Genomic DNA, 27,196 nt, shown 5'->3' with positions numbered 1-27,196 from the left:
TATTAATAACCACTTATTGATTACGTCATGGTATCAAGTATCTTAATTAGAATGATCTTACTTATTTACATGTATAATATACTTCCCCGCATACAAATCTCTGAAATTTAATTTCACGGCTGATTTTAAAGTGATATACCTCACCGCACACAAATTTAATTTCTAATTAAGATGATACATTCTACTAAATATTTACGTACGGAACGTAATCTCAAAGTGAACTAATAAATCATATAATGGACCTCACCGCGTAGTTATCTAACAACTTTAATTCCAAGGTTAATTTATAACCTGTGTGCTTTTACTTCACGAGCATCTTTATGTTAGGTTCTCGTAAACCCCGACTTACTTACTTTATCTTAAATTATTGTAATCCCAAACGCTTGTTTGTTTGTTTTTGAATTTCACGCAAAGGTACACGAGGGTTATCTACGCTAGCCGTCCCTAATTTAGCAGTGTAAGACTAGAGGGAAGGCAGCTAGTCATCACCACCTAATGACAGCTCTTGAGCTAATGTTTTATCAACGAATAGTGGGATTCACCGTTATTTTATAATGCTCCCACGTCTGAAATGGTGAGCTTGTTTGGTGTGACAGGGATTGAGCTCGCGACTCTCATACTTTGATTGTTTGTTTTTTAAATTTCGCACAAAGCTATACAAGGGCTATCTCCGCTAGCCGCCCCTAATTTAGTAAAGTAAATCTAGAGGGAAGGAACCTAGTCATCACTACCCACCGACAACTCTTGGGCTACTCTTTTACCAACGAATAGTGGGATTGAGCGTCACATTATAACGCCCCCACGGCTGGGAGGGCGAACATGTTTGGTGTGTCGTAGATTCGAACCCACAGCCCTGGGATTAGGAGTCGAATGCCTTAACCACCTGGTCATGTCGAGCCTTCTCAAACACACTTCCATTCTTTTCTTTTAATATTTTTTTCTTAAATAATGAAATACATTTCACGACAGCATTAGACAAATTGAAGTAATTTTGTATTTTATGGTATAATACATGTAAAGCCAAGAAACTAATGTTGTTTTGTGTAGTGGTTTATTCATTCACGGAATTATGCTTTGTAAATACTTCCGTTAGGCAATTTAACGGACAGTTAGTCACTAAAACAAGAACAATGTTTTAAGACTCTTCGTATCTGTGTAAATGCTAAACTATTTTTTTTCCAAATGTCATCAATAAAAAAAGAAAAACACATCCGTTATATGTCAGTACAAACAAAGTTATAAGGTTAACAACTGGTTACATAAATCGTCAGAAAAGTAGTATTTGTACTTTGTCTCACCGCAGTGTTATTTTACTTACAGACACTTCTATATAAAAAATAACCTCAACTCTATTGAAGTCATCATGTTTCGCTAAATGTGTGTTTAAAAACTCTGAAAGTAACTTAGCATCTACACAATAATGCATCCGTTCCTAAGTGTCTGATTTGGACAATACTGCAGGTTTCGACGCTAATGGAATGTGCCCTTCACTTGTTCCTTGGTGGGTACTGCTTGTCAGGGAACTATTTTCTTAATATGGTCTGCGCCTTAGCGACGGAACTATTTATTTCCATTACTGTCGCAGTGATGGTATTCGTACTGTTGTTTCCTACCTGTGAGTACACAAAACACGAAAGTTATAAAACCTGCCTTGGTCTTGTATTTATATGCCTATACAGAAGTAAAGTATCAAGATAAATCCAAGTAGGAAAATATTTCGGGTTGTTACATAATTGTGCACCACCCTGTACCTAGAGTGCTAAACGTTCGTTTGTAAGCTAGGCATAGCCAGGTGGTTAGGACGCTTGACTCGTAATCTAAGGTTGCGGGTTAGAATCCCTGTCACGTCAAACGTGTTCATCCTTTAAGCTGTGGAGACAATGTAATGTTACGGTCAAGCCCACTATTCTTGGTAAACGAGTAGCCTTCCCTCTAGTTTTACACTGCTAAATTATGGACGGCTAGCGCAGATAGCCCTCATCTAGTTTGCGCGAAATTCAAAACAAACAAACAAAGAAATGCAGAAAGATAGAAAGTTCATTGGTAAATGATGAATGAAACGAAATAACAATTTGTTTTTAATGCAATTTCAGCAGACGTATCGTCCAATAAGAATAGCGATACAAATGTCGTTGAAAAGATGAAATATAAAGCAAGGGTGTTTCAAGGTAATTGTAGTCCTTTAGGGCATAAATAACTTTTGGTTTCTTCCTCTGTTTGTTTCTCAGTAAAAACAAAGAAAAGTGTGACGGTTGTCACTGTTAATTTATTTTTACCATAAAGGTTTTTACTATTTTTTTAGGTATGCTAGATCTATTTTGTCTCTTTCTATGCAATAGGTGAACAGCTTTTAAAATTTCTAATGTTTCGAGTTTCATCTGCAGGTATTCTCCATATTTATCTCAAATAAACCAAAATGTTTTTCAAAAAAATAAATACATTTTTATTCTCAGGTTTCCCGTAACACCGAATATAAGGGTGTACAAAATTATATGATATAAATACATGTATAGAGATACTTCTGCTGTGTATTCCAGCCTGCCTGATGAGTCCTGGTTTGGGGTGAAACTCCTTGTCAGCACTGAATGTGACAGATGTAGTGGTTGACATTATATCATGCTCTTCTTTCCTTTCACTCAAAGGTTATTTAAATTTCCTTGGCCCATTACACATCAAACTATATAGTATTATCTAGGAACGTCCAATCAAACTCCAGTGAATTGATATGTGAAACTAGATGAAATTGTTTCACTCTATCTGTGATAAAAGCTATTCCAGATTTCTGATGACGAGAAACCCACTTGAACTAAAAATGTGTTCTCAAGACTGCTGATATGGGTATTATCACTTCAATTAAAATAAAGTATAGAACAACGTTTTGACCTAAGTAGGTTTTCCAGAAATCAACCAGTGTGATTATTTGCAAAACATATGGTTTTAAATAAATGTATCGTGGCGAATCAAATAAACTGATATTAACTTATTTTTTACTAAGAATGTAACAATATAAACAATGTTAAAAATATGGCCCTTCTTTCCTCGTGAATGGATAATACAAGATAAATCGTTTCTTTCTTTTAAGTAAAGATTCAATGTTTACTTTTAAATATATATTGTGTTCTTGAACTTAGTATGACATCTGATATTATTTACTATGTTTCCATTCCTGTATTCACTATAAAGAGTTTGGGATTTACTAACTTGAAAATGGTAACCCAGAAATATCAAATTGTAGAGACTTATGTACATCTCTTTCGTTTTAGCACATTATAAGCATTAATATTTAAACCACATTGCAATACAGGTGATTACTTTTACTTTATTTCGGGATATCCTCTTTAATCACGTCGTAAAGATTTACTAGTTATAGCTTTTTTGGTTTGTTTGGGAATTTCGCACAAAGCTACTCGAGGGCTATCTGTGCTAGCCGTCCCTAATTTAGCAGTGTAAGACTAGAGGGAAGGCAGCTAGTCATCACCACCCACCGCCAACTCTTGGGCTACTCTTTTACCAACGAATAGTGGGATTGACCGCTAGTTATAGCACGACAGTTTTCTTCGCCCACGGAGGATCCCAGATAGAGAGAGGACTGAAGAGTTTAGGAACATATGGAAACATGTTAACTGTTGCCTAGATCTTATAATACGATTTATTTGTAACTAAACTGTTTATGCTTCTGTTTCATTGGTAATTTACTCGTGTGTCTGACCGTGAGTTACATATTACACTGATTATGGGATACGAAAATGGTTAATTATTTAAAGTTTGTTTAAATCCATTTACCATAACTTTTTACAGCGTAAAGTTAGTTTAGTACGAATTGTTTCACAGAAACTTATTATAATTTTATATGAATGTGCTGAATAACTGAAGAAAGAAAAAATATAATGGATTTAAAGAATCTTTAAATTAAATCTCTGTCGTATCCCAAGATAACACGATATGGTATCGAATGTACCGTAAGACGTTGAAATGTTAAATAATAAATTTCTTTTATATTCCAGAATAAGATCGTACAATGTTAGATTTTATGTTGAAACATGATTTTAGTACTTTGTGAGAAAATTGTACAGAAGTATACCAAACAGAATTTTAGAACGAAACAACGCATTTTCTGTATGTGGTTAACTTAAGTTCATTAACACTGATCTTCAGGTCTGACCTAAAGGTCAAGGTTTACCACTAGCTGCAGATACTCATATGAGTTGAACAGTAGGTAGGAAGAAAAATGTATCAACCCACGCATTAAAAAATGGACGATAATTAAATTTAATTATCCACTGCAGCCCTCTGACGATGATTATGTTACTAGTTCTGTTTCTTTGTTGTTTTTTTACATATTTAAAACTTGAGAGTTTGTAATGCACACTAAGGGTTTGAGATATACTTGGATAAGTAGACACGAAAGGCCCGGCATGGCCAGGTGGTTAGGGAGCGCGACTCGTAATATGAAGGTCGCGGGTTAAAATCCCCCCTCATATCAAACATGCACACCCTTTCAGCCTTGGGGTCGTTATAACGTAATGGTGAATCCCACTATTCGTTGGTAAAAGAGTATCTTAAGAGTTGGCAGTGGGTGGTGATGACTAATTGCCTTCCCTCTTGTCTTACACTGCTAAATTAGGGATCGTGAACGCAGATAGCCTTCGTGTAGCTTTGCGCGAAATTAAAAAAACAACAACAAATAAATAGACACGAAAATCCTTCAGAAAGTAAAACTCATTTTATTCTACGTTTCTCTGTATGTTATCGTTACGGCTACACCAGGAAGACTCTATTGTGGTATCTTAATATACAACAGTACAAACATCACTACATTACAAAACACGTGTATAGGTGGATGCACGCACAGCAAGAGCAGTCGATAGAGCACATACCCTAGCATCGCCGCTCCGTTTCGAGACTGCATACGTTTATAACGGATAACGTTAAACTCTTCGGAAAATCAGAAAATCCTTCTCAACTGACCAACGGTCCGAATGTGATGAGGAGTCTCGATCTCAAAAAGTTATTAACCCTATATCTCCATCACAAAAAAAAAAAAGTTTCAAAGTAATCCAGCATCGGAATTTGGGTATAGATCTGGAACAAATTTGAGGAGGACTGTCCCATACTGATTTCCTATTTCGTTTAAAATTTTAGTGTACATCGGTCTATTAATTTTCGAGGTATGCGAGGGGAACACAGATACACACACATGGAACAAATTGCAATTTCTTCGCCCTCTCGGGAGCCGAGGGTAACAAACGATGTAATGAACGACGAGTCTTAACAGTATTATTAAATATGACATGAAAATAAATAATCGAATAATACTATTTTGTCGCAAAAGATATTATTGCATAGCTTAACATCATTGATAATTTTAAAAGATATCGATTGGAAATTAATGTATTCAAAATTAGGATTCCTTTGTTATTTAAATAAATTTATTTAGAAAACTTTCAACCATGGGAACGATTGATTTGTGGGTGTAATTTTTGTAACATGAATGATTCTGTATATTTCCATTCATAAAAAAAAAGGTGCTGTGTACTTGACAATCTGTACGAAATTGGTATGTTATTGTTACTCCATGTGTTTTATACAATGTTCTCATATAGCACATCCTCATCAATGAAGGCCTTCAATGTGTTCCCACAACCCATCCTAATGGTGGTAGCCTTTAGTGCTCTTCTAGAGAACATCTTAATGGATGATGGCCTTTAGTGTTTCCGTACGGCACATTCTAATCGATAATGGCCAATATTCTGAATTATTGAAGATTAGTGCAAATCTCGTTCAGTTTCTCCCATATAAAATTCGTTAGATATTCATATAAATTTTATAAACTATAATTTTTACGTGGCATAGTTCTTTCAAACAAATGTTATTTTTAGTTTTTCCAAGACGTTTAATTATACGGGAGTCTGACATGTTGACAGTTTTGTGAAGTTGTTTCGTTAAGTTTCTGTTAATAAAGAAAATCACCCGCATAACAATCTTGTCTTGTTTCCGTGTGAGTGATGTGTTTAAATTTAGGGTCTGTTGTTTTTTAATAATGAAAAAATTGTTGATATAAACCGAGAGGATGATAGTAATTAAATAAAACCCCGAGTTCGTCTCCAGAGTTCTTTCTAGCGCTTTTGAATATGTAAGTGTTAATTATAGAATCAACATGTTGTAGCTATACCTCATTTAATGTTCTCACGATATGATTTAAAATGTTAAGATATAAAGAATTTTGATAATATTTTCATTCAATCGTAACTAGAGTGTCCAAGAAATGTAACTGTTTTGTTTTTGTTTGTGCTTTGAGATAAGTGTTACGTTGGTTATTGAAGAAAGTATCAAAGTATTCAATTCAATGCTTCTGTAGTAGTTACTATAAACTGTAAAGTGTAAGTTATATCATATCTTTTGAAGTCAAATATGTGGTGGTGTATTTTGTATTTCAAATAATGCTTTATTCAATCATGTTATTTTAACACTTCATCTACCTGTTTTTAAAAGTATATCCTTGTTCTGACTACTGTTGAATTTCTTGTATCCCAGCCGGCTTGATGAGCTCTGGACTGAAATAAGCGCGTCGTCGGCATGGATATGGCAGGCACAGTGTGTTTGAAATACTGTTATGCACTGTTTTTCCTCTTCTTAAAAATATCTAAGGAACTGAATGATAAATATGGTTTTTAAAAATACAGTAGGCCTACTTCTAATACAGTATAACGTTTGTATTTTTGAAGCTGAATTACAGCGGCCCGGTATGGCCAGGTGGGTTAAGGCGTTCGACTCATAATCCGGGGGTCGCGGGTTCGAATCCCAGTCGCATCAAATATGCTCGCCCTTTCAGCCGTGGGGGCGTTATAATATTACGATCAGTCCCACTATTCGTTGGTAAAAGAGTAGCCCAAGAGTTGGCTGTGGGTGGTGACAACTAGCTGCATTCCCTCTAGTCTTACACTGCTAAATTAGGGACGGCTAGCGCAGATAGCCCTTGAATAGCTTTGCGCGAAATTCAAAAACAAACAAACAAACTTAATTACGGAAATAGTTGCTAGTTCAGCTTTGCTTGAAATACAGTGATCATATTCTCCTAATGCCACCGTGATGTCGAAGTGTTGTGAAAACTAAAATGAGTTTTGTTTTCTGAAGTATGGTTATGTGTGATAATCTAAATATGTATTATATGTATATGATATGAGACAAGTGCCAACATTTCCATTTCTTATTTTAATTTATTCCAAAACCTTTATGATTTTGATTAGATTTAATTCCATTGCCAGTCTCATTCAATACTTAAGAATGGTCACTACAACTACTTCTGGGTTAATCTAACTTTTTAAATTCTAAGCCTACTTTGTGGTCATTTATCAAGCTTTCTAAAACTGTATCATACATAAACTGTAAGAACATTCAAGACCTAGGTATTTGTCAATGTTCATTTCTTGCAAAGACTGTATCAAAGTACGACACATATCAGCCAAACATGTAATAAATATAGTAACCTGCAGTTATATGAAATACAAACTGAAGTATATTTGTTAAAATATTCACTAAAGCTATTTCAAAATAAAGGCGTAACAAGCTACTGTATGACTTTAACTTTCCCAGAAACTAAATCTGCTAAGGAGTTTGTGTTGGTTTTTATGACTATGAAATGAAACAACCATCTTGTTGTATGATCATTATTAGTGGGAATCGCAGGATTTCTTGGTATTTTATCTTCAAATCTGTGATATCTATATGCACTTTCTACACTTTAAGTTTTGCTGAAGTATTAGAATAGACCACAATTTTTCTTTTTTGTAGACTTCGTACTGTGAAATCCTTGTCAATATTATATTATATTCATAACCAGATACTAAGATATAAAGAAACATATTTTAAAACTGTCAATAGAACAGACGTGTCTGTCTTGAAAAGCACAGCTCTTCCAGCTGTAATATACTGAACCAAGTTAAGGTTTCGGATGAACCATTGATATTAAAACTGTCGATGGAATAGATGTTTTTTTTCAGTGAGCACATCTGTTTCAGCTGTAAAGTACTGAACCGAGTTACGGTTTCGGATAAACCATTGATATTAAAACTTAACAACCCTCGAATTCTATACCCTTTTACTATGCTAATTCCTTCTTTTCAAATATCTTCAGCCAGCTTAGTGGTTCGTGACGATAACCAATAGATTGTTATTGTCACACTAATACAGTGTTTTCGTCTTACAGCGGTTGCTTCCATTATAATTATATTATCACGAAATAAGCAAAATATCTCACTAGTGTTCGTCAACTGAATGATGTATTATCATCGCTCTATTCGAACTTTGAAATAAGTAGAGCATTATAAAATGTTCATTCTTCTGTCATTTGTGAGAGATACTGATGTGTAAACCAAACTTTATATCTTAGAATTCGAAAACTCACCAACGGGAGTGTTAATTTAGATTCTACATTTTCTTTCTGTTCTCCTCATACATACTAAACTTGTTTAGAATTGATATTCCCTCTGAGAAAGATGTGCTGGTTTTCTTTAGTCCCAATGCCTTGAATGTTTACATAAAGAGCACTAACTGAAAATTAAACTTTTCAAATCCCAAGTCAAACTCTTTACACATTTTACATCACTGTTTCAGTTTCTTGGCTTAGCACTATACATTACTTTAAACATTTTGTAAAATAACGCTTAACAACCGTCATATACTTATTTCCATCAGTTTGTTGTAGCAATAGACCAAATACAACAATGGCTACTCTTCAAACTGTACAACAGTTTTGTGTGTCATAATGATTTTTTATTGCTCTTACTAAGGGAACGTGACATGGCCTAATTCTTAGAGCTCTCAAATTTCAATTTGCGGGTTGCGGGATAGAAATCCAACACTGAACACGCTTGTTCTTTCAGCCGTATGGCCATTATGATGAAAAACCAATTTCAGTATTTGCTGGTGAAGAGTAGCCAATGAATTGGCGATGGGTTCTGTTGACTGTCTTCTATCTAGTATTTCATTTCAAAACGTAGCTTTCGAGTAGCTTTGCACGAAATTCAACAAAGAAACTCACTCTCTAAGATTTTTTTTAACAACATAAGTTGCAGATTTGACACCATCTTTTCAGATCGGCAAAACCTATTTTAGTAGAATCTCTCTTTTGTCGTAATCTTTTCAGGGCTGGAGTGACCTGGTAGTTAAGGCGTTCGACTCGAAATCTGCGCGTTGCGGGTTCGAGTCGCCGTAACACACTGAACATGCTTGCACTTTTAGCCGTGGGGCTTTATAGTGTGACGGTTAATCCCAATATTCATTAATAAAGAATAGCCCAACGGTTAGAGGTGGATGAATTTGATTAACTGCCTTCCCTCTAGTCTATCCCTACTAAATCAGTAACGGCAGATAGCTTTTATATAGTTTTGCGCCAAATTCTAAACAAACAAATTTAAGTATTCTTAGTGTTTAAGCTTTCAACTTAAAGAACATTGTGGAAATGAAAATGAGTTTTCCAACAGAGTAATCTGAAAAACACTTCAACTGCAGCTTGCAACTTAACTTCTGTCATTTATGGTACATAATCTTGTACCAGAAACTTACTGAGACCAGTACATCTTATTCTGTGAAGTGTTATAAGCTACAGTCTACAGCTTGCCACTATAAACTCCCTCCTTCACTATTTTTCGGAAGATGTGATACGAGCAATCGTAGCTTTTGCATCCTGAGATTGTTCTCTGGATAACTTTACCTTGTTTTATTCTATCTTTGTTCCACGATGGCCTTCATAATGTTAACTGTATGGACAAGTTTACCTTGTTTTACTCTATCCTTGCTCCACAATGGCCTTCATAATGTTAATTGTATGGACAACTTTACCTTGTTTTACTCTATTCTTGCTCCACGATGACCTTCATAATGTTAACTGTATTGACAACCTTATCTTGTTTTACTCTATCCCTGCTCCACGATGGCCTTCATAATGTTAATTGTACCTATAAGTCCACTTCTTTTCGTGTCTTTCTTCACATTGCATCTACATTTTTGTGGTTCACCCCAAGATGATATAATAATGTTATATTCTTGGGCATTTGACAACTATCTTTGTACTTGGCCAATAGGAGTTTGAGAGATCATTAGCCATTGCAATCCACCTTGATCACTCCAGAGAATTAAATATTTTGTCCTTTTCGGTAGCATTTATAGCCCAGCCAATATTTAAAAGATTTTTGCGTGTAGGCTGTAATGTAATATATTCTATGGAATTTTGCAGTTAGGTAACTATATTTCCTTTTGATCGTGTAACAATGAAACATAACTCCTATTACAGAGTCCGTAGCATCTGCATTTTGGATCAACTCCTAGTGTAGAGTCATCTGCATCATTGTTTTGGATTAATCCCTATCACAGAATCATTGGTATCTATGTGATAGATTAATTCGTACCACCAAGTCACTGACATTTTTGCACTGAATTAATGGACCTTGAACAGTTGGATGAGCTAACACTCGAATTCAAATGAAATTTTCTTAAGGATATTGAACTTTGTGTTCACAGTATTATGCCAAATAGAATCTACTTGCTTTCCTCAAATTAGATAGAGGAAGAGCCATGTCATGATATAACGTAATACTGGACTTATGTGTTATTTTCTGCTAACTTCTGTACTATAAATTTTGATGAATATGTGAAGTTTTTTTTCTCTACTGAAGATATGCCTTTCTCCTCATAAAAAACACTCGATTGTTGACCAACTCACAGTTTTTTTTGTTGAGTTAGATATTTTACTTATTTAGTTTGTCAAATACTTTTTCTGGCTAACATCACAAGTATTACTGAATATTTTTCACGGAATATGTGATTTCATCAAAGAATGTAAAACAATGCGCTCTAGCATTCTTCCAGAAAAAACGTCATCCCTCCTTTCCAGATTTGCTGAACCATATCAGTGTTTAAATGGTAAAACAACTTAACACTTTTAACTGCTTGCCATATAAAAGGTATATTTTTCGGTTTTTTTTTGTTTAATTTAACCTGCCACTATTTACCACCCGGATCCAAGTGAAAAATTAGTTGATTTGAGAATAAAAACAAGTCTGTTATTTTCTTTTCCTTCCTATTTATCTTCTTTTTTGTAGTTCTTGCAGAACTGGATCAGTTCAATTTTTTTGTTAATCTTATTTTTAAAAAGTCAGTTTCTTTTATTTAACATTTTCGAGAAAAGCTACAAAAGAACTATCTGCACATGATTTTCCCTGATTCTGAGTTTTGTAGACTAGAAGAAAGGTAAGTACTCAACAGAATCCACCGCCAACGTTTAAACTATTTTTCTGTGGCCGAATAGTGGGATTTGAACATTGCTCTTATAGCGCACCCACGGCCCCTAAAGCGCAGGTCGCGTTATAATTGGATCATGTAATGATATGTTTTAGTTGCTATGACTTTCTTACTTACTTTTGATCTGGAAAGCTCTTAAGCTTCTTTGTACATAGAGGATGTGCCAGCAAGTGGAGCCGTTTTCTCGTCGCACATGTTTTGAATCAAACAGAAGGTTTCATTTTCCTCGCCCAAACTTGCAACATGTAAGTAATTTAACTGGCTTGCGTGGGTGATACAGAGAGACACCTTTTACAGTAATTAATGTATGTTGTTGTTTTTGAATGGAACCCTGTGTTTATGGTCCTTTGAATAAAACATTTACTAGGGCTGGATTTAAAAAACATGCCAAACCTTCGAATGCCGTACCTTTTTTTCTTTCCAATTATTGTTAACGTCATAAATAAATATAACATTGGTAAAATCGCGATGAGGATTTCTATAATTATATATCTAAAATAGTAATAGCATCCTGTGTTTTGAAACTCCATGTTTTTTCACGGTTTTGTTTCTTCGTTTGTTGAATTTCGCGCAAAGCTACTCGAGGGCTATCTACAATAGGCGTCCCTAATTGTCAAGTAATAAGACCAATGGGAAGGGAGCTATTTAACACTTCCCACCACCATCTCTTGAGCTATTTTTACTAACGAAGAATGAGACTGAGTTTCACGTTACAACGCCTCCACAACTGAAAGGGCAACAGGTTTCGATTTCACAATATACAAATTGCGAGTGGATCACTAGTAATTCATTCAGTTTTCGCTAAGAGGAAGGCGTTTATTTTTTACATGTGTACTGGAGATTGACTTTCCTAAAACAAGCGGGTTGTTGTAAGGTGATATTTCATATTTGCGTTTGTTAGTGTATATTTAGCCCCTTTCTCACATTTCAGATAAATATCAAAATGAAAGTGCCTATTATGACACGTGAGCTGAACTATTCATAAAATATTGTAAAATCATGCTATCCTGTTTTCAAGTGACCATAGTTACTCGTCCATAATATGTTTTGAACTCAGCTTTATGACATTATTTAATACGCAATTTGCATTGTTTCCAGGCTCATATTCTATTTCGTTAGCACCACGAAATAGTGATGATTCTCATAAGTATCCACACACAGATTATACGTATTGCTTGTCTGGCCCACTAGCATACAGCATCTTTCCATGTTACCTTGCCTAATAATTGTTACCTTCTAAGATTGGCAAATTTTTAGGTAAATTCACGTCGTGGGGTGAGGTGGAGGGGAGAGTTTTATGTTATCAGATGGCCTTGAGAGCCTACTGAGACCTAAGTGAGAAAAGTACTATAGAATACACTTTGTTATCGCTTCGATCTATGTGAGTGTCGCTATCTTGTTGTATATCGTATAAATATGCTGTATCAGTTGACTACGCTTCAGTTGATGAACATAAATTACTTTGGTCATTTCAGATTGCTGTTTATGATGTTAAAATTCCGATCAACTGTGATAAGATAAATCCATATTTTAAAACTTAAATACTTTTTCTTAAACCAAACCAGGTGGTGTGAAAACTTAAGTTAGTTATTTTGGTTTATTTTACTATCTAACTTTATACTGGTATAAAAATGAGCATAATGTAAAAAAAACAACCATAATATTTGCATTTTTCGTTATTGTTTTATCAAAATATTCCCACTGGTGTTTAAGTTGTATACCTTATGTTTAATAACGATACATACATAACTTTGTTTAATCAAATCAAAACAGTTGTGTAAAAGTTTAATACGAACAGTTAATGCACTATATGTAAAAATAATAACAGTACTAACACCATATAACATATTATTATTTAACAACTTAGCTTGTCTTTTACAGTTGTATTCGAATTTCTAAAGTGTGCAGTGATAAAATCTAACACGAGCTTTCTAGACGTATAGCAAGCGAGGGCAAAGGAAGGAGTGAAAAGGACTGAGTCAGTTTTACAAATATGTTTCCTTTGAACGTTGATATTTTGACTCTAAACATTTCTTTCTAATGGGCAGATTTCTTTTTTATTGTGGTTTCTCTTTAGAATTCGTAAATGTTCATCTAACTCTCGTAATACATAGTACAATTTATGGTTTCCTTTGTATGGAGTTGTATTGAATTAAAGTGAGAAAAATATATTTTATATCAAAATTGAATGATATATCTTTTCTTGCAAGGTTATTCAGCTTGCTTCAAATATAATGTAATAATTACTGACTTTTTATCTCCAAAACTGTATTTATTATAGTCGTTGTACGCTACAGACTAATGTAATTTTAGATTTTGCTACTCTGGCACAATACTCTATATAAAAATTAAATTAAACCTGTATATTACGTTATTACAACATAAATGAAAAGGGTGTAAAGGTTTATGAAGATAAAATCACCTTTCATCTGTTTAAATCATTTATGCAACAGATCATTTCACAAGCAGAAAAGAAGGGGGTTAGTTTTGGGAGGTAACTGGATATTTTGGCTTACACGGTACTTCATATCAATGACAACCGATAGTATGTTAATTTACTACCAACAAACATGTAAACATCATCGTACAGCTGGGTTCAGTCGTAGGACTTCATCAGTTTTACGTATCGTCACTATGAGCATAACTAAAACGTTCCAGTTCTTTTTCTGACAGGTTTTGAAATTTTATTTATGCATAAGTTACACTCAAAAGTTAAGTTTTTTTTTAGTATTTACCATTCAAATATACTGCACAAGCAATACAGTACTTAATCTCAGAAGTATGAATAAATTTAAAGCTAAGAGAACAAAATATAATTTTAAAACTGTTCAAGAGCCCTGTACTATATATCTGTAAGAAACGTTTTACTTTTTTACCTCTTGTATCACAAATAAAACAAGCAGGTACAGGTTTCAAAGCAGTGTTGGTTGTAGAATTGCACTTCGTTTTAGAAACTCTGATTCTGTAGTCTCGCAATTGACTCTAAATTTTCTACAAACCCACCATCACTACATATAATACTTGAAATACAAGGTAACATCGCAGTGAAGCCAGAGCTTCTACTGAAACTGAATGTGCATACCGCAAATGTATAAGACGGTATGTATGTATGTGTTTGTGTGTCTGTAGGTTTTTATATATACAAGTCATATGTTACGGTAATATCAACTGGTAACAGTTAACGATTAATAATGCCCATATCTTTGGCACTTTTCGTTCCTCATATTTTGAAAGATTTCTTATGACTTTTAAAACAACTAACAAATGTATCAGTAAGGCGCCATTGATTTAATTGGTTTCACCGTTGAGGGCTGTGTGCATATACGCCACTCGCGCAACTTGGAAATTTTCAGGAGGTTCAGAAGTCGGAAAAATGGAATGTTTTTATTTGGACAAATAGACTCAAGCCTCACATTTTATAGTTGATATAGCTTTTCATGAAATATAGCAACGTTTGTTGTTGTTTAGAGTCAAACCAAGCCAGATTAAATCATATTTATACATTAATTCCGTTCAACTTCTCAGTCTATGGTGGAAACAAACTAGAAGTAGGAAGTTTAGCCCGTGAAGATAAGTCGAGTCAAGTGAACTTAATGCTTATCACAAAAATCATGTGTACGATGTCTGGCTTCAAATGCCATTCCTGTAAAAGTATGTGTACCGAAGATTACCAGACAAACGCTACATCATTAGGATAATTACCAAAACGACACGCTTATATATAATCGACATAGCTTCGGAACTTGCACCTGATTCCACTTTCTCAGTGACAGTTGCAACTGATACAGTAAGCAGAGCGAATCGTTAAGAGAAGTGGCTCATACGGGGTTGAAAACGTTATATTAAATTGATTTTGTATATGCAAATGAGGAAGTCGTCTTGAAAAGGCATGTACCTGAACTGGATTTTTACATTTTAAGAATAGTGTTGTTCCGTCAAAATCGATCGCTTTTAAGAATGGTATATAATAGACTCGAACCATATAAATGTGTCAGATCAGAGGCTTAGAATTTTCAAACCAGTGATATCCGTTATTCTTAATAGCACTGAAGAAAATAAAAGCAAATATACATCCGTTTTAGGAAGCAAGATCATCCAAAAGACATTTTGTAACAAGTAAGAATCTTAAATAAAGATCACTGGCAAAAACTAACCACACGCGCAAGGCAACAATACAAAACAGAGTCAAGAAAGGCCTCTGTTTGGAAAAGCAAAACAAGTTACATGTATACAAGTTGCTTCCACAACATATTACTTCAACCATCACATACCTTAAGCAGCTAGATGATAAAACTGGTATTCGTGCTATTCCAAATATGATGTACTAATCCGTGTCAGTAGAATCAGACTGTTGAAACGTGCACTGAGAAACCTTCCTCCTTGTACGCTGGATTGATAATGAAAAATTACAGGAAAAAGAGGTGTATTTTGAAAGTGGCAGCCTTTTGAAATGGAAACTGCACTGCAGAGCTTTTGTCAATATGCACGGCCGTCAAATGTAGAGTGTGGCGACATAGACTGTAACAACATGGTTAGGCTTCAGAATAGTTTTAATATAATGTATATAAATCTTTGTATTCAGGTGGCAATGAGGTCGGAGCTTAATTTAAAATTATGCCTTATTTGCCTTTCAAGTTGCCAGATAATTAAAAAAGTTTGTTTGTACTAAAGCACAAAGTTCCATAATGGGCTATTTGTGCCCTGCCCACCAGGAGTATATAAATTCGGTTTTTGACAGTATAAGTTTGTAGACGTGCCCATATACTATATAGGTAGATAGATACAGATGCATCATGAAGAAACCTGGAGACTTATTGTATAAAGAGTATTAAGAAGCTAACCTGTTATGCTAACAAGAGGAACATTATTCAACCTATTGTGCTCTTCCTGTTAAACCATAGAAAGGATTTAGCTTTTTGATAGAAATTGTAGCCTTGACTTTCTTATTCTAGAAAGAAATTATAGTGAAAAAGAGGAAGTCAATATAAGTAATAAAATAACAAACATTAACCATAGAATCATTTGAACTGAATAACTTTGCAATATCTACTGTAAACACATATATATGGATGTTAATAGTGTTGTATTTGCACATCCATCTTAATCCTAATTTTGTAATTGCATAAAAACATTGTTGTCACTGATATTTTTGTTGGTTTGATATATTATGCTCTTTTATATTGTTTAATTATATTATTAATTCTAAAATACTTCACCATGAATGTCTCGTGTGCATTTTGGAGTCAATTGCATCGTTTTAGAAAAATTTTAACTAATAAGATGTAACATAGATGTTTAAGAGTAAACTATGGTAAATAAAAAAAAATAAATAGTGAATATGTCTATTAGCAGGGCTGGATCAAAGACTGAGAGATCTGATTTAATTTTTTAGAGCAGGAACTCAGTTCTGAACCTCATAAATAAATATATTTCAGTATTACAATTTGAACAATTCATATGTAAACAAGTGATGGATAGATAATATACAAAATACTATTTCTGATAATAATCTAAAGACAATAGATTTCTTCGTTGAATAGCTGAGCAGGTATTTATGAAAGAACAAGCTGTAAAATCATGTAGAAAAAAATTAAAAATAGGTTTACACAAAACGGTTAAAATTAATATTGTCATAGTAACACTGTTGCAAACGTTTTAGATTTTTATTCCCTTGTGAGACATACAGTTTTTTAATTTTTCTCTTAGTTGGGAGCTCATTCTATTTAAGGTCCTTGCCCCCAGTTGCTCCTCTCTCCAATCCAGTTCTTCTGTTTACCTTCAGAGGAGCTTTAACATATTTATACAAAACAGTTTCAGTGATTATCTTGGTTTATTGTGACTTTTTTTTCTTTCTCTCCTATTTATAGGATGTGAAGTTAACTTTTTCACAAGTAATTTAATGTGTAGGCCTAGTTATTTTTATTTTGATCAAACTTAGAAACAAAAAGAGCAGGATTATCATACATAGCAGTAACTGTCTGATTACAGAGAGAAACCTAAAGAAGTGAGTAAACACTGATAATGTACTGAGATTGTAATAATATTGTTATAAACTGTATTTTTAATGCTGTAATTTAGATGTTAGTTAGAGGGTGAATCACTTTAGGATGAAATTAGCCCCAGAAAATTCCATAATATTAATAAATGAAAGGCATTGCAAGGTATCTATGAATACACGTTAGTCAGTGTATTTGCTAAGTAAATTTGCACTGGAACAGTAAAACTATTGCACATATATTTGTAAAATTTATTTTTATGTTATTATGATACAGTTAGCATGGCTGTAAACATAGATCTACAAGTTACACTTTAGTAACTAAATAGGAAGTAAAACCAATTTGTTATTGCTACATAATTTAAAAGAATCCATCAGTGAAAGAATAATGTTAGAGTTATATAATTTATTAATATTACTATAAGGAAATAATAAACTAATAAAAGAGGAATGTGATGAAAACCTCAGACACAGTTTAAATTAAGTTATTTTTAGCACTATCATAAGGTTTAACAGTTAAACCTCCTCTTTTGATTAGTTCAGGTGGGCATTTTGCACCACAGCAATGTATTATATAATATTTCTGCTATGTTTATCCTACTTTTATGTTTATCCTACTTTTCTTAGAAACTTAATAAAGATCCAGTATTGTTAGAATGTGAGATAGGATTAACATTCCATGTTGCATACAAAGGCATTTCCAATTTTCTATAGTTAATTTAAATTTAACTTTTGTTTCATTCAGGCCCATATGGTAGCAGCATTTGAACAGTCTTTATCAAATATGACAAATAGGCTCCACCACTTAACAGCCAGTGCTGAACAAAAGGTATGAATTCACTTTTAATCTTACATGTAAAACAAATATCATCAAATATGCTTAACAGATTGAATTTTTACAACTTATCAGTTCTTGTTTTCCTATATAAATAATGAAAACACATGATTTAGTCAAAAGGTTTAATGAGATGTTGGAATGTCACATACTTCAGTACTGTTAATTTGATTTGTCAGTGAAGCAACAAGGTCATGGACAGTTTCAATTGGAATATTATGTTATACCTCAGTTAATCTCCTGCAGTTTCTTATGAAAAGTGATTTCAAAGTCTAATTAAAAAAAAAAAAACATAATTTATTGGGACCAAGGAGTAATAATTGGGTAAATCAGGTTCAGTAACTAAAGGCTATTGGAAAGCTAGTTTGTAACAGTTCTGGTAGTGTAAAAGATTACATCACCAGTTTGAAAGACATGTTTGTTAGGTAGTTATAAAAGTACAACATAGCAGTCATGAACTTAAAAACTTTATTTTGTTTTGAAATAGGAAAAGTCAAGAATATTATATTAGTTTTTGCCTTGCATCTCTGTATCTGATAGTGCTACATGAATATAGACCAAAGTTTGTTTTAATTCTAAGTTGTTTTAATCTTTATCAGGATGAAACAGTAACTTCATAACTGTTGTTCCATATTTTAGAACAATAATCCAGTCAAGAATTTACCAGTAAAATACATCTCATTTTTACATTAGGCTTTCTTGTATTCCATACAGCTGGAAATATTTGAAGGTTCATGGTATTTATTTTAGTGTAACCATACATACATACCTCTATTTCATAGTAAAAGGCCAGTGTCATCTGACTGTTTTACTTTTTGCCACTGTTTCTCAGTCAGTAGAGTATCTTGCTCTAAATATGTGACTGGTCATTCCCATTTGAAAATAAAGAAGATTATAATATTGAGATTTACCTAACATCTAACCTGCCATTTGAAGAAAATATATGTTTGAATTTGTGCACATGATATAACTTTACAGCCACCCTTCCTCCCTTAGAGAAACCAGGTATCATCTCAAAGGAATGAATAACAATAAAGGGAGCTAAAACAAAAACAATTTAATGACTTTCTTGACCACATGTTATGTCAAAATTGCACACACCTAGAATAACTGATATATTTATGAAAATCTTGTAGTTAAACAAGAAGATAGAAAATGCATGGTATGCTGCATACCACACTAAAATGGTAAGTTTGGTTTAACAAGCACAGTAAGCATTCTGGAAAATATTCTGATAACTTGTGGATTTTGAAAATGTATGTGTCAAACTTCAGGGATTTGGAAGGGGAAAAAAAATGTTTTCAATTTGGGAATTTTCAGCACAACTTTAGAAGTTGGTAGGTGTTGTTCTTGTGCTATCCAATACTTGGGTTTGAGGTTACATGTGTTTTACATGATCACAGAGCAGTGTTATCTACTGTATTTCATGCACCATTTGTTGGAAGAAGCATAAGTTTTATTTTTCTATCCAGACCTTATATATGTGTTATGTGTGTTTATGTCTGAAAGTATACCTTCATTCAGATACCTTCCTTCAAAAATAGTCTTTACTCAGACATATGTAATTAAAAATAAATAATTTGATAGTATTTTTGCACATTTAGCTCAAGATCTGAGAATCCTGCATATTTAATCAAAATATAGGAAGTAAGAGACTTGGACTTAATTACATTTGGTCAGTCATATTTAAGAAAAGTTTTTTAACATCACAGATGTTATTAAGCTTATTTAATTTTTAATTTTTAATCATCTTTCCTATTTTTTTTAAATTTAGTTGATGTACAATTTTTTCATTTCTTGCAAGTTTATAAATGTTTATTTCTTATGCTATTATTGTTTTTACCCCAGTCTCTTAAGCATTTTGTAGAGAGTTTTAATAAGCAGTTATTAAGAGCTTTATAACAATTTTCCTAATTACTGGATTATGTGAAAAATAAAATATGTTTATTGTTAATTAGGACTCGGAACTCGGGGAATTGCGGAGTACAATAGAAGCCCTCAGTAAACAGAGTGCAGAAGCTGGGCTCACAAAGATAGCACTGCAGTCAATGCAAGCAGTTCAAAGAAGTATGAATGGTGCAAATTTAGTTCGTCGGCATACTTTCAATAATACTAAAGAGCATGGTGAGCTATTCTAACATGCAAACTAACAAATAGCTTACCAACTATTAACAACTTAATACAACTGTTTAAATAGATGACTGATTACTAATGCTACCATCTTTAATAATAATTACATCTAGTTAACTAACTTCTTGTGCTGATTCACTTTCAGTCTATTGATCCAATACATTAATAACTTTGAAGCTTAAATTCCTTCAGCATATTTAAGTGTATAACATTTGGCAGTTGTGCTTCAGAATTTATGTATACATGTTTTCTAAATTTCAGTATATGTCAGTGAGACAAAACATCAAATGAGTGATGAGTTAAAGTAAAGGCTTAATCCTGCATAAAAACTCTCAGTTTATGTTTTTATTTAACTGCCAGTGCCTCATGAAGGTGAATACAGACTTATTTTTAATGCAATCTGATGAGATACTTTCTTTCCATTATTTATTTAATATGTGTTTTTCATGTTTTCATTTAAATCTTGTTTTTACTTGTTCTTATAACTTTATGTAAAATAAGTTATAACTATGCAAGGTGAATCCAATTTATAAGTAATAATAACAAACAAAGTCTGAACTATATATAACATAATGTTTAGGGATGCAAGAGACCTATTGATACGTTTTTGCTGTCCCATCCTCTAAACTAAAATAAAGCTATTAAAACAAAATTTCAAAGCCTCCAGTTATCATTCATATAGTTATCAATCCTTCTGCAATACTCACTTAAACACATGGTTCTACAACATCCAAATGGCCAACCACTCTATTAGAAAAGTAAAACTGTTTTAACTTAAGATGACTCCTATCTTGCTGAAATTTATACTTATGTCCCACAATCCTACCTTTCTCACTGTGTATGAAAACAAATGGTGCATCAACACTATTCCATTACAATCATAAACACTTCAGTGAGATTCTTTCTAGCTCTTCTTCTTTTAAGAGAAAACAATTTGAAAGATCTTAATGTCATCTTCTATTACAAACTCTCCATTCCTAGTAACTCTTCTTTGAACCAGTTCCAAAAATTCATTGTCCTTCAAAAGGCAAGGAACCCAAGATTAAAACAATACTAAATGTGGCCTAACCAATATTCTATACAATTAATTCAAAAACTCTTTAGACCAGTATTCAACAGTTCTGTAGATACAACCTAAAATCCCGTTTGCCTTACAACTAGCTATAGCACACTGCTTGGATGGCTTAAGAGAGTGATCAACCATTATACCAAAATCCCTTTCTTTCATGACACTCTTAAGGCTATTCCCATCCATATTATGTTTATAACTCAAATTATTATAATCCATGAGCATTATCTTGTATTTCTTATAATTAAAGCCTGTTTGACATTTATTTGTTCAACTCAGTAATTGATCTAAATCCTTTTGTAAATCAACAATGCCCTTTTCACAATTAGCAACACCCAACAGATTAATGTCATCAGCAAATTTAAGTAATTTATTGGCTATTCCTTCATCTATATCATTAAATCAATTTGACTGATCTCCATTTGTGACAACACTCTGCTTTGTATCGCAGAATGTCTGGAATGGGTATTAATACTTTTATTGATAAGGAGAGAACAACGTTTCAATCTTATCAATAAAAGTGTTAATACCCATACCAGCCATTCTGAGATACATTTTTATTTCAAGTGGGTTTCTTATTATCAAGAAGCCTCTGTTTTCCTCCATCCAACTTATTAATACATCTATAGAGATAATTGTTTTACAAGCATTTTATGTGTGATGCTGTCAAATGTTTTCTGAAAATCCAAATACACCAAATCAACATCCTTATACTCATCTACATAAGCAGTAATCTTTTCAAAGAATCTCAAAAGATTTTCCCTTGGTGAAACCATGCCGACTATCTAATAAAATTCTAAGCTTTGTTAAATCTCTTTGCAAAGCATTTTTATTATCAGTCTTTCCCACAACTGATGTAATACTAAAGGGCTCATCATTACTGGGACAATTTTTATTATCTTCTTTGAAAAGGGGTGTAACATTAGCCAACGTCCAATCATCTGGCTCCTGCCTACTATTCAAGGACACATAAAAATATTAGCAGGTGACTTGCATATCCAACCTTAACCCCCTTCAATATCCCAGGAGCCTTATAATTTTTAAACTTCCTATTTTTTGTTAACAAACTCAGAATTAATGTGATCATATTGTTTCATCTTTTTTCCACCTATCATCTGTTGAAGATGAGAAATATTACTTAAATCTTCATGGTAGAAATTGAAAAAACAAACAATAATAACCCAGTAATCTCATCATCATCATAATCAAACCTTCCTTTATCATCTCTCAAAGGTCCTGCTGCCCACATTCTTACATTTGTTTACCCTTAGTGCATTTAAAGAAATCCTAAATGTCAATTTTTCATTTTCAGCCAATCTTTTTGATTCCCTACTTTCCTGTTTGACCAACTTCCTTTATCTTCTCAATCTTTTTTCATACCAGTCAATTGTTCTCTTTATGAGCCAGTCTAGTTTTTCTTTCATTAACAGCCACTCTTTTTTTTCTATAAGGAATATGTTTAATTTGAATATTTAAAGAATTTTTCCACATGTAATCAATATATTCAAATAACTCAGTTGCTTAATTCACAATAGGTAATGTTTGTTGCATCCCTTCAAAATTTGATTTTCTGAAATTTCTAACCAAAATATCTTTATTTCTAATTTCCAAATGAACAAAACATTGGGCCTAATAGATCAACAATTAGTTGCACCCAGATGTTTCTCAATTTCCACTCCCTCAATCATTTATATATTAGAAATTAACAATAAATCTAAATCATTTGCTGAAGAAAACCATCTTGACTGATAATGTGATAAAATTCTAAATTCAAAAGTGAAAGATACTTTTTACATCAAAAACTCAAACTAAACGTCAGGTAAGTGTTTTGTCTCACTTGCAGTTTTATTTTGTTTTTGTTTTTTTGCAAAACTGGTTTCATTAATTAAATTAATTTAGCCTGAATCACTTATTTGGAAATTCAGTCAGTTAGTAAAATTTATTATTAAGACACTATTTGTTAAACTAAAATTTTTTGTTATAAGAATAAATATCTAAAAATATAGCAGAAAATTCTCTGAAAAGTGTGACTGTATTTAGTCTGTTTTTTCCTTAATTGAGAACAATAAGTGATTATATATTTGTGGAATAGAACCTTGTTTTGTAGTATTTCTTTAACTATGTAGATATTACTAGTATTATCTTAGTCATGCCTAAATTTACTTAGCTATTTACAAAAATAAAGAAAAAATTGCAGTAGATATGATAATTTATTATAAATTTGTAAGATATTTATTGTGAAAAAATGTAAGGCTACACTCAAATCATAGATATTCAGAAAGTATATTTATTTAAATGTGAGAAATATTAATGTTGCTAAATGAAATAATTATGTGTAAATAATAATCATTAATAAGAATTTGAAGTAATTTTATAAATGTTTCTGTGTATTAAAAAAAGAAAAATGAAGTTTTAGATCTATTTCAAGAATTGTAGTTGAAAAGACATTACATTTCAGTTTTATAATTGCTATCATCTGCTCACACTGTTTAATTATAATATTTTTACTATGTTATATTTAATACCTCCTGTCACATTTTTACTATAGGGGTATTAAACATAATACACTGAAATTGTTGACACTATTTTCCCTTAAATTCAACTGCGTATATAACTTGTTATGTGTGTAAAGTGCTGTTCATGTGATTTGTAATATGCTTACTGATATCTATAGCACTTCAAGAACACAAGATGTCTAGACAAATGTCCACAGATTCTGTATCAAGTGTCAACTCTTTGTCAAGTGGTAACAGTGGAAATTCTAGGTCTGGAGAAATGAGTGATGGAAAAGACAAGAAAAAGAAAAAGGGATGGGTAAGATACTAATCATGCTACTTGTGTTATATCATATGATTGTGGATCTCTAATTATATTACATCTTCTATAGGAAATTCATGGAATGTGTAGTTGTATTGTTCATAAAAATGAACCAGTTGTGCCACACCTTTTATTCATAACTTAATGGAAACTCTTGATTATATCGCTTTATGTTTAACCAGGTAGTGGAGGGTTTAGCCATATCACATTTTTACTTCATACAGTTTCGGTAACTTCAAAGAAAGGTAGTGTGAAACTGGCTGAACTGAACAACCAAAATTATGTTATTATGAAGAGCCTTTGATTAAATGTAAGCAAACTATAAAGATCAAGAGAAAAATAAGTTAAAATTATGTATAATTACATTTTCATGCAAATTAATTGGTAGAAAGTTACCATTCATACTGCATTATCTTACATATAATTGTAGATTACAAGATGTACTGTTGAGTTTTATGTCACATAGACTATACAATAAAAAGGACTGTTATCCTACATTGTATAGTCCTGAGTTTTAGTTATACTGTAGTGTTATATGTCATGTTATAATTATTATATAACATCTCACATCATATAATTGGAGGTCATTAATACATTTGAGTGCTTTACATCAGCTAGAGTAGGAAGACACCATTTCTGTTATAAAATCTCACATTCTTCATCATGATCATGTGTAAAGAACCATACATATCACTTTATATTACATCGAGAATAGGTACTCTCCAACTCAGTGAGTTTTTCAGTTGAAACATCTAGTTCATTACTGATTCTTAAGAATGAGCTATTTATGTCAATGACTCATTTTTTATAATAAGTCAAATTTTTAATTACTTACATTAATGCAAATGTATGTAAGGTTTGTTAATTTTTATTGCAGTTTGTTTGTCTTCATATGCTAATTTTGAAGCACAGATATGATGGCCTAGCTGATATTTCCACTGTTAGGTTTGCAAACTCACATAGTATCAGAATGTTATGTTTGGTTTCAAATGTGATCTTGAGTTGTATTTACTGAGTGATGAAGGTAATAATTTTATCCTAATATGGTAGATTAGAGACTTGTGAATATATTTTTTTAAATTAGCAAGATGAATATTTAAAATCCAATTTCATTTCTAGTATAATATTAAAATATAATCAAAAACTTTTCATCAAGCTATTGAAAATTCATTTCTTTCTAGGAAAGAGATCTGTATTTAAATAAGTTATAACTGTAACTGCTAAAATTAGAGAAGATTTAACAAACTTGAGATTCATAAAAAAAATCTACATATTTATTTCTAAGTTATAAAACTGTGGTGATTTCCACATATGGCTTTAGAAAAGCAGTAAAATGTCATATTTTCAAATTCAGTTATGTAGTTGGCCAATAAAGAAGGATAGAATGCTTAATATTTACAAAATGTTAATATTTTTGTTTTGTTTACACATTCTGTGAACAGTTTTTCTTATTTTTGTATATTGTCTGCTTATTAATTATAGGAAAATATATTTTATTCATGTAGCTCCGAAGTTCTTTCAGCAAAGCCTTTTCTCGAAGTAAAAAAAATAAAAATGGTTCTGTGTCTGATGTGGAAGACATTAGACAGTTTCAATCAGACTCCTCTACTCCAAATTCTCCATTACTTGGCTTGCATCATATTAATGGAGTAATACTGGGAAATACTGTCAAGTCATCACATTCCTCATCTGAGTAAGTTACATGTCTTCAGCATAGGATCTAGCAAGCTAGATTTTGTAAAAAAGAAAATTCTTCAGACATATTTGAAGTGCTTGTCATGTTAAAAAAATGTTGATATAAGGAAATATTATTGGAATGTTTTATTTTTTACTAAAATAATTTTGAAAAGTCATTGTAACTATTCTGCAAAATACTTAATCATTTAGATTAGAAAGTATAGGAATTAATACTTATACCTAAAAATAAAATGTTAATATATTAATATTTTCAATTATTATGTTAATAATAAAATAAAAATTCATTTTAATACAAGATCTATCTTTCAGCCAGAGATGAAGTAATGTTTTATGGATGATAGAGCATGGAACAGTATATTCCAGTAATTATTTCTTGGAGGTGTTGCATTCACTTTGGGAAGACTGGGATCTACTGTTTTTAAATATGCAATCTATATTAGGGTAATATATTTTATTTTGCAGTTATGAGTAGTCAAAAATACACATGGTTTCTGAATGGATGCATCATCTCACCAGCAACAGTAACATACAAAAATTCATCATCTCTATTTGTTTTTGGATTATCAAACCAACTTATTTGATATTTCTCCATTGTCTTTTTGAGGTTGGGAAACCTTGTTTTTGACCTTCTGATCTAGCAGAAGGCTACTACTACTATCACTACCATTTTTGTCAGCATAAAACCAATTTTCAATACTGACGTAGCATCTTTAACTTGATAGATGGGTTTGCCTCAGGGGATTGTGTTAAGTTCGTTGTGATCACACCTACTATGGCTGCAATAGTTGCAAGTTGAGTATCTTAGAACCTTGCACACACAGGTAAGCAAGGGAATAATAGTAATTGTTAATTACATGATGAAGAGGGCCTGTTACAGTCAACAGGATCCAGAGGTATCCAACAGAGTTCTTTGAAGATCTAGCATGAGAAACAGATGTTGTAATGGGTGAAGAAGACTCACAAAGTAGATCCATTCTCTACACAAGAAGTACTGTCATTAACTACATGGATTCTGCTGATAATGTAATCAATAATAGTGTGGTTAATGTTTCTCAATTTGGAATCTATAATCATTGTATTTCATCATATATTATATCCTATATAAATTTCACTAAATCTGCTATCAAGGTGCCTCAGAGAGGGAGGAATCTTATGTTAAAGCAGGCAACTGTATTTGAAATATTAAGGTAACTAATTCCCTAGAAAATAGTGAACTATCAAGTAATAATGTAAGAATAAATCACTAATTTGCATTTTCATAAACACAACTATAATAATATTTCACAATATTAAAATATGAAACTGGAAACTATAGTATTTTAACCTTTTTCATTTAGAGACAAAATTTGGTACC

General features: G+C 32.4%; 1 protein-coding gene across 9 annotated transcripts in view; it reads left to right on the top strand.

Moving 5' to 3' along the window:
• LOC143232446 (neuron navigator 3-like) overlaps positions 1-27,196 on the top strand; it is a 260,645-nt gene that overhangs the window by 215,107 nt on the left and 18,342 nt on the right. For 8 of the 9 annotated variants that reach the window (XR_013017532.1, XM_076467907.1, XM_076467906.1 and 5 more), the window contains 4 exons: positions 18,039-18,122; positions 20,087-20,252; positions 24,002-24,141; positions 25,650-25,837. Coding sequence is in view for 8 of the 9 variants with exons in the window: in XM_076467907.1 (XP_076324022.1) it covers positions 18,039-18,122; positions 20,087-20,252; positions 24,002-24,141; positions 25,650-25,837 (578 nt within the window). In the remaining variant the exon portion in view is untranslated. The remainder of the gene's footprint in view (positions 1-18,038; positions 18,123-20,086; positions 20,253-24,001; positions 24,142-25,649; positions 25,838-27,196) is intronic. The other variant, XM_076467908.1, reaches the window with a different exon arrangement.

Source organism: Tachypleus tridentatus, chromosome 11, assembly GCF_004210375.1.
Source record: "Tachypleus tridentatus isolate NWPU-2018 chromosome 11, ASM421037v1, whole genome shotgun sequence".
Taxonomy (NCBI): Eukaryota; Metazoa; Arthropoda; class Merostomata; order Xiphosura; family Limulidae; genus Tachypleus; species Tachypleus tridentatus.
Note: the sequence above shows the minus strand (reverse complement) of the source record. Positions and strands in the feature narration are given on the sequence as shown.